This window comes from Ciona robusta, chromosome 14 (assembly GCF_009617815.1).
Source record: "Ciona robusta chromosome 14, ASM961781v2".
Classification (NCBI taxonomy): Eukaryota; Metazoa; Chordata; class Ascidiacea; order Phlebobranchia; family Cionidae; genus Ciona; species Ciona robusta.
This window is the reverse complement of record NC_143248.1, coordinates 2234188-2243920: the sequence shown is the minus strand read 5'-3', so window position 1 is coordinate 2243920 and position 9733 is coordinate 2234188. Positions and strand designations below refer to the sequence as shown.

The window sequence follows — 9733 nt, the reverse complement described above, 5'->3', positions numbered from 1 at the left end:
ATTTTTCTATCTATGTTTGGGCAAGTCATTAGTGATCATTGGGTCCAGTAATTGTCGTGCAGTAGAATATAGCTACACGCTGTATTCTTATTATGGTTGACTAATAATAACATACGACCATGTCTGTTTATTAAACGTATAAAAACTCCTTTTTTAGTGTAAAAGTGTCGTCCATATAGTCGCAAAGCATATGCATGTAGTTGGGTTCATTCAGCATGTGACTGCTTAACAGTCTGCTTTGAGATTATATGCGTGACGTCATCGTTTATATTGTTTCTATGTTTTGACCTTACTTTGCTGGCTTTCGTTATTCTTTGTTTTATTGCAACAGTTGGTAGTAGCACATTACGTTTCTGCTGTGTGCGACCAAAAGAATTTAAAAGGTATGTGTTACTTTATTTGTGTAAGGGTAGAAAAGATGGGACACCTATTCATTCTTTTTTCTCGTCCCATTTGGTAGTAAACAAAGTACAATCAAAGAATTATAAAACCGTATTCTCACGACTCCCATGGACTGTTGTTAATTGTTTAAAACACGATCGGTATATTTGGATAATATGTGCTAAAGGTGCCCCTTTTATGTTGTCCTTATCAAATAGATTGTATAATTTGTAGAGACGTCGTTGGACGATTTATCGCTTTCATTTGTAACTACATATTGCTCTAGAATTGTTTCAGGTATATCTCCACATTTAAGTTTGTCTTTGTACTTCGTTCATTCTTGTAGTTACCCGTATTTCTTTTAATTTATTTACTGCGAGCCTTCCAGCAATAAATTGTTTCAAACAAGAAGGTGTGAACTGACTAAGCAGCGCAGAACGTCGAGCCGCCCGGGAGCCGATCGGCGCCGCTGCACCGCCTTAAACTATATATAACAATTTTGCTTATCGCATACGCCTTGTGTCGGCATTTAAAAAGAATGCATAGCGTTTTTAAAACGTTTCATTTTATTCCGAACTGTTTCTGAAGGATTGAACGACTTAGCAGTATATGAAAATATAACGAAGTAATAGCGTCATTACTTTAATGGGGAAGGTACGGATAAGGAATGATTTGGCGCTTGCTTGGTGTTGTGATGCCCTTGATCTGATGCGGCAAGAGATTTTATCCTCCGAAAACCGCTCCGGAGGAGATGGCTTGGAGATCTTGCACGCATTCTTCCTCGCATTTGTTTCCCGTCTCGACAGAGCTGTAGGAACGGTTCTGAACCTCCGAATTCTTGGGTTTGCAGACTGCTAGGGTGATGCGTGCACGTCGCTTTCTTTATCTCGGCTATGCGGAGCGCGGTGGAATTATCCGTTTTATGGATGCGCGTATTGTTCAGTGATGAATTATCTGAGAGATAATGTTGCTTATGCCGGTTTAGATGAGAGGTGAGGGCAGTAGATTTTGAAGGGCGGAATTGAAGACGGGATTCTCCGCACGAAGATAGGCTTTCGGTGCTGCTGGCAGTGCTGGCACTACTTTGGCTGCTACTTGAACTTGAAAGGTTACCGCATACTGTATCGCTAAGCATTGCGGTTGTCATGAGGGAACATGAGATAACGTTCATTACTGAATGTTTGGCGCCTTTTTGGCCATTGTTGTTCGAATCTCTGGTGTTTGCTTTCTTTTCGGTAACTCGCTTTGTGAATTTCCGCGACAGCCGAGGAGAGAGGCGATTAATTAAATTGACGCTGCGTCGTGGTGTTTTTAACTTGTCCGGGACGCTAAGGTGCGCGCTTTTCTTTGCATCGTCACTGTCGTCTTCGCTGGGAATAGGGGTAACTGGAGTCGAACTAATTTGAGACGGTGGACTCCCGGATTCGAACCTGAACCCTGCGTTTGAGAGCGACCGAGCGTGGCGTTGAGTCGGCTGCTCGACGCTGTTATAACTTGCCCACCGCTTCAGTGACTGTTCGTTTTCGTCCACGCCCCGTGGAGACGTAACGTTAACCTTGGGGACTACTCTCAGTGCGGGTTTTGAGTCTTTGCTTGGCGAGACTCCTGCCAAACCTATTGCGGCAGCGGTAGAGGCAACGATGCCTAGAGTTTCGTTGTCACTTGAGCAAGGGTCTGAAAATGATTCAGCTCTGCTGACGAGCCGTGACCATCCTTCTCTGGCTGAGGTTTCGAAATAATCGACTTTGAGTAGCTCAGCGAGATCGTAGCCGTCCTGACGCGACACCTTGCGGAAGTAGTCGAGATCGCATTTGTTTCCAACCACGACGATAGGTGGCACTCGACTGTAAGGAAAAAGTTGTATGTTAATTTATGGGTTCTACGAAATTATAGCAAAAACGCACACTTAATGAGCTGCGGACTTTTTCGTTAGTCATAAAACTTTTTAGGAGAAATGTGGTATAATTAATCTTAAGGCTGTTTAATATTAGGTATGAGGTATACGCGTATTAAAAAAATAAAACTTTATGTCAGGGTAAAGTTTTCTCGTATCTTACCTTGGTTCTTTTTCGGCGAGGTCGTTCAGTTTATCCACCATTTTTACGGCAACTTCTCGAAGTTTCTTGTAGCTTTCAGCGTCCGTAACAGAGAAGCAGAGCATTATGGCATCGGCCCATCGTATGTAATGCTCGATAGAGGAAATTCGCATTCCCTGAAAACGTGTCATAACAATATTGATTTTTTCGTGTAACGATTGGCGTTCATATTACAGACAATTCTAGTAAACAAGTACTTTAAATGTACTTTAAACGGTGTCTTTGGAAATTGGCAGCACTAAGCGCCTATATATTAATAATGTTTCATTTTAATTAAAATTTGGACCAGGCGATTACATTTTTAGGTCAATTATTACCGCAAAAATTATCATTATCAAGGTGTATTTCCAAAACGTTACGGTAAAGTAATAAATATTCGCTATGTTTTATACTTGACGATTATTTACAAAACCGTGATTCTACTGCGGCTGATATAACACTAGATAAATGGGCATCTGATGCCAAAACAAAAATGCCAAAACAACTGTACGCAAAAGCGCTAAAAAGCGATGACGTGACATGGACATGGGCCTATACCTTTTCTGAAGTATCTTGAATATTGACTCGAAAATTTTCTCCGTCCAAATCGGCGACACCATTGCAGGTCATATCTGTCAAAACAAATATTTGATTAAGGTAACAGCCACTGTGTAACTATTACTTGACCGCTTCTAGCTTAAGAGGCAGTTAAAAATAAATATAACTTGTTCTGGACTCCGCGAGTACGAGTTCATGACGCACACAGTGTAAAGGTCGTGCACGGAGCTCGAAATCTCAGTTTTCGAAGAAACGGGACAGCTCGTCCCATGTTACATATTACGGCTGATAAGTGCGTACGCAGTATGTCGTTACACCAATTTTCTAAAACGGCCTGTGGGTGTATCTGATTGAATAACACGCATTTTGTGGGCTACTTGTATTGTACAAAAACAAATATTTGTGCACTTGAAAGAGTACGAGGCGTTTTCTTACATAGTTGTTATATTCGCATTAGGAAAAATCCCCAACGCAAGCGCCGAATTTTACCACTTATCGAACTTCATCTCGAAAGAAGGTATTGCGACACCGCCAGAGTAGTATTTTCGTAAGTGATTTTAAATGGTTCTGTGCTTACGTATGCGACTCGCCTCCAAAACCGCACGAAAACACGGATTACAGCATCGGTGCGTAGGACAGTATAAGATAACCTTCTTAGCAGAACAAAGGACGCCTTTATAATACACATCACGTGCACAAATTTCACTGGAGCGCCAAGAGCGACATTTCCCTTATTTCCGCAAAGACTATTAAATTCACTTTATTAATTTCGCTCGCACCCCGTACAATTACACTTCGTATTCGTCTTACCTAAATCCGCGACGTTATGGTACGAAACCGAACCGTTTACCGAATTTTCCCACAACTTCAACAGCCGCGTCAATGTCACCCAAGCGCTACCATATAGTTTAATACTCGCACTGCCAGTTACAGGGTGTTGGGTATCGGTACAACGAGTTTAATTAAGTATTTCGAGCCAGAATCACCAGTTTGGACTTCCCGCTAACTGTCACTGACTCAAGGACAAGACGACGGCGAAATTGGCTGCAATTATCGTGTTAGCTGCGAACAAATATGAGAGATTGGATACACGTCTATCAATTCCAGATATTAAAGTCACTTTAGACAGAACCGATTTTTCAATTCGATTAGTTCGCGCTTTGCTATCGAACGACTTTCTTTAACATTTATGACTCGTCATCGAAGTTTTGTAGAACAGTAAACTAAACTTTCGCACAATTTTGTTTCCATTAGAAGTTTACTTGACAATAATTAAACACAAATGGCTCGTTTGTCTGCTAGGTGTAGCGACCACGCTTATTTTCTTCCAATCAAATGTAAATATGTTTATAACTGTAGGCGTGTTTCGATATATATTCTGTCTTTTCGTTTTAAATACCTTAATTTTCCCTGTCGTAATCGAAGAAACAAATAAAGTTATTATTATTATTATAATATACTGGCAATTAGGAAACCACTTTCCATATCACTCGTCAGCGGAAATGCCTTTAGAAAACCCCTCCTAATTTAAAAGCATTGGTATGGCGTATGGGACAAAGAACGCCATATACATTATAATGCATTATTGAAAAAATCGACTTAGAGTGTAAGAGTTGTATTGGAAAGCCACGCGAACGGATGTTTATACCATAAACCCTAAGGCGGTTTGGCCTGTTCTATAGTGTTTATATATAAAACTATATGCATGAAAAGGCGCGCAGAGACGGGTGCCGCGTCCCCGATACAATATGGTCATTTCTCTTTGGATTGTACATAAACTAATGAAATGGTGTGAATCAAACAACGCTAAGAACACCTTACATGTGTTGCAAATACCTGAACTAATCGAGCCTACTTCCTGTATCGGAAAACGCTCGCTGGTTGTTGATCACAGGGAAAACGCACTTAAGAAGTGTTTCGTCAATACAGAAAGGAAATGTGGCGAATTTAAGTCAACAAAAACAACGTCTGATGACGGTTACAATTTTGCTCTTGAAAGCGTTAAAATCAATACCCAAGATACCCGGATAACCCTTGAAGTATAGAGCGTGTAATTTCAAGCAGACCCTTAAGTTTTATCTCAATGCGATGCGTGGGGTCTTGTCATTATTCTGGCGTTGATCCTGATACCAATTCTGCGGGTTTTCTAAGAAGTAGTGTGAGTTTTGGCCACGAAGGCTTAAGCAGTATACGTTATAAATCATTGTCTTACATCCTACCCCGTCTAACCGCCTAAAACTGGTCGAACCCACGTTTTAGAACTAACCGGCTCCCTTAGGCGTTATGGTCATGTTTACAACACATAGCACGGTAAAGGTTCTCACTACTATAACTAAGGCTACGCCATGCACGGTAATTGTAGGCGTTTGCCTGCAATTTGATGAGCAATACACCATTAACGTCTTGTCTTCGCATTAGGCGCTTTCTTAAGTGATGCCTTTGGGCTCGGCTGTACATGGGTATCTGAATTGATAAGCATTGAGGTGTTCCTGTTCACATGTATACACCATATCGGTAGGATGTATAGGTGCAATCATGCTCATAGTATGTAATCAAATGTGGTTTAGACGGGCTGTTATTAATTGAAAACCGATTCCTACATCGCTCTGGGCTTTTTTTAAGTGGGCGTCAAAATTACAACGAAACACCTGTATCCCATTAAAAAAGCACAAACGTGTTGGATAAAAAAAAATGCGGTTCTCGGTAATGGATCGTCGTAAATAACATATAGCAGCGTAAAAATAGCCGAAAACACCACGATTCGCGTCATAGAAAAAGTATGCGGCGCAAAACGGGTATAGTAACGTATTAATTAATGCTAAAAATCAGCGAGCAGTTTCACTGAACCCTAAGTGGTTATCAGAAACAATTATCTGTGCTTGAAAAACAAAAGATCCGCAAACAGTATTGATAAGCGAGTTTGTTCGAGTAATTACTTGTAAATCAATATTTGTTAAATATCCAGTGTTTGTATAATGGCCCGCAAGAACTCGAAGGGTTTTTCGGTAAATATTGTTACAATACAAGTCCAGAAAATTATATTACAAAGAAAACACTTCCTTTGATTGTACTTCAGTAGGGTGGGGGGGTGGGACAACTTTTCGTTCTATTTTCTCGTCCCATTTGGTAGTAAACAATGAACATTTAAAGAATTATATAAACGTAACCTCTCGACTCCCATAGACCGTTGTTAATTGTTAAAACGCGATCTGAAAATTTAGATATTAGGTGCTAAAAGTGACCCGTCTTACCCCACCCACTATATATTCTATTTTGGGCATTTTTTTCTTAAAAAAGCGAATGTTGGCAGAAACAAGAGGCTACTGTATTATCGTTGGTTGAAAACCAAATTCGCCGGTTTCCGCCGTGCTTGAATAACATTGTAATTGGAATTACAAGTGGCTTCGTGTTCAACGTGTTTCATAAAGGACATAACATTCGCGGGGTAACGGTCCTGCACCTAACTGAAGCAGCCGGAATGGCATTCGACACGGTAAGCCTCGCGCTGCGTAAACACTAGACCCGTATCCAAACTTAACAAAACAAGGCGTCCCTCCGCTCGGGAAAGTCAGCTAATTTAATCCGAAGCTAACTATAACGAGCAGCAGAGCTGATTCATTTTAAGAAGATCGATTTTTATCGATGTATCATTGTGCCAAACTGATCCCGAACCGTTTTTACTGAATCAAAATAGATTCGCCTTTTAAGAGCGATTGGCCGCCTAAATAAGCAACCATAATTCTGAAACGCCGAACTCATATGTACTATTTCAACGCATTGCCAGCTGTAGAATCTTAGCTTACGGAACGTTATGGGAGCACGAATACAGCTACACAGCCAAATTGCAAAGGTTGTCACAAGGTGTATACAAAATCAATACTATCGGCTGCGGCCAATTTACTAATTGAGTTTCAGCTTGAAAACGATGCCCAAACAAAATATTTTGCATAAAAAACAATTCCCCTAGTAGTCCGGTCTCTGCCCACCGCTGAGCTGAATCAACATTGAAACAATGCCCATGACGTCATAATTCGAAAGCGCATTCCGCTGTGAATGGAATTTATGACGTTTAGGGTAAAGTGGTGCATTAAGTGCCTATGAATTGGTATTGGTTCTGTACTTATAACCAAGTTTAGTTTTACTATTGTAACATAGTTGCGTTTCGTTAAAGCACATCCAAAGAAGCACTTGTCTTTAAGAGGTTACTACACGACAATGACGTCACAGTAGCGAGTTCCAAACACATATTGCGTCACTGCGATGGCCATTTTTAAAGAGTCCGTACGAAATTCACTTAGTCATTGGCCTTGTGACAACGTGGTGTATAATTGTCCCTAAAACGGATACTTTTAAATCTCCAGACGTTCGACGCTGCGTCTAATGCCTACGTCACAGTTACCTACGTCATAGGGCGCGTGTTTTGACAGGGACTAACGCCACGCAGTAGAAATATAGACACCACACGTTAACTGGCAGGCATGCAAACCGGATACAGAAAACTGACCTGTGTTTTCTAGATATTCGTTGATAAATCTCTTGGTTAAAAATCGCACGACGAGAGCTGAAAACATAAAATTTAATAAATAAGTGCATTTATTATAGAAAACGCTGCTTTCAATGCCAACACCGTTTATTTCAGAGTGATAAATCGTAAACTTTATATTTCGTGCCAACTGGCAAAAGGCGAGGTCCTAACTTCGACACGGCTCATTTGGTGTGGGATTATATACGTTTAGAAATGTTAGCCTAAAGTAATTCAGTGTGACCTTTTGGGGTCTCAGGACTGGGTTATAAAGAATTCTTTTCCAAATTGAAAACACATCCATCAATTTTGGGTGTATTAGTTCAAAGTTATTTCTGGAAATCGATATTAAAATGGGCTTTTAAAATAAAAGCGATATTGGGTAACTCGTTTAACGTAAAAACGAGCAATTATAGCATGATGTATATGACAGGTACTATTACGTGAAACCAATTTCCACCAAGTACACAACCACGCTGGCCCAAAACTGTCGGGCGTCCAGGTAGTTTACACAACACAATACTTGATGTATAGGGTGTCGGATTAAAAGCTTATTCAGTAATGGATCATTTATTTTTAACCGTACAACTGTTTTTATAAAATACATCTTAGAAATTTGGTATTTCACTAAAATGCAATTGAAATTTTCTCAAAATTTTACTTTTTTAAAAAATTTACTTTTTCCGAAAATTTTACCAGCGTCAAAATTTTCGTGTTTATGGTGCACCATGAACTGATAGTAGTTTTTTTCTAGTTTAACACAATTTTACGGACTTACCAGATTTTCCGACTTTTCTTGGACCCACAACAACAAGTTTAAATTCTCGTAATGCATTAGGATTGAGTCCTAGTCGTGGTGACGTCACTTCCATCACCATGACGTAACTATTGATGACGTAATCAAAAAAGCTATAGCAATAAAATCTTTGAATCGTAACTTATAAAACGATCTGTGACAAATGGTATCGGTTTATTATTTTTAAACATTACAATAAAAAACTTTATGAAACTGGGAATTCCATGCTCTTAGAATATTCTGAAAAATTAGCGCCTTTGACGCTATATGATTAAGCGTATAACTTTTCTTGACTAGAACGAGATATAAATATGCGCGAAACTAGTAATTGGTTTTAAGGAGCTTAGTCGTCTTCCGCTCATGCGACACCAATGACACTGACTTTATGACTACGCCTTTCAAAAGCAACTTTCTCATTGAACATACAATGGTATGTCAAGATTTCTGGGCGAAGCTAGAAGCAGACTTCAACACGTGTAATATACGGCTGAATAAACAGAAAGACGCCTATAGAACTACGAATGACCGTTTTCGGCTTGCTGGTCCTGTTATATGCTAACCAGTTTAGACCACTGCTTGTCGAAACACAATTAATTTTCTATTTCGGGTGCTTGGGAAAAGGAAATGCAGGTTTAATGTCGCACTTCTGCATCCTGTTGCCACGATTCCCACAAAAAACTCATCTCCTACCACTTATCTGTGACGTCACAATGCGCCGTGACGTAGGCGCGGAAAAGTCGTGGAATGTTATTTGTGCGGGCTAAACTTGTAAATCGACTGCCAGACGGTATAGTATTACACAAGGCCTTATTATTACACTAGTATAGGTGTAACACGATCTGCAGAGCATGTTGCACCAAAAAAGCACAATTCCTTCGTATACTGTATTACAAATTATAGCCTTGCAAACCAAATGCAACCGGACCAACTACCGCATTGCGCTTTGAAAATTTTATCTCACTTTGACATCGCTGTATAATCTCATACGAAAATATACAAACCAACGATTTCACTGCATAAACCGATCGTTAAGAAAGTCGTAATATAACCGTATAACCCTACCGAAAATACTTATTGTTCGCGTAATACTTCCATGACCTAATATCGCTGGCAAGGTAAAACTTTTATACGAAATGCGGATTGTCCTTCGCGACGATAATTTTCGGTTTCCGAAAAGCCGCGAAGCCAATAACACACTTTGAAAAGATTTATTGGATTAAGGGGCGCCGCAAGTTGTAACGTATATAGTGGGGTGGGGGAAGATGTTACACTTTTTCATTCTATTTTCTCGTCCCATTTGGTAGTAAACAAAGAACATTCAATGACAAAAATTGAACTGTATGCTCACGGCTACCACAAACCATTGTTAATTGTTTAAAACACGATCAGGATATTTGGATA

The 9733-nt window shown here is 39.9% G+C and overlaps 1 protein-coding gene across 1 annotated transcript; it reads right to left on the bottom strand.

Annotated features, from left to right (window-relative positions):
• Nucleotides 1-929: 929 nt before the first annotated feature.
• LOC149724878 (uncharacterized) lies at nucleotides 930-9733 on the bottom strand. Its single transcript, XM_089892318.1, has 5 exons — nucleotides 8315-9733; nucleotides 7519-7575; nucleotides 3015-3088; nucleotides 2439-2593; nucleotides 930-2225 (listed from the first exon to the last, which is right to left on the bottom strand). Exons 1-5 carry the CDS (start codon nucleotides 8412-8414, stop codon nucleotides 1019-1021), a joined length of 1593 nt encoding a protein of 530 aa, XP_089748444.1. The 5' UTR covers nucleotides 8415-9733; the 3' UTR covers nucleotides 930-1018.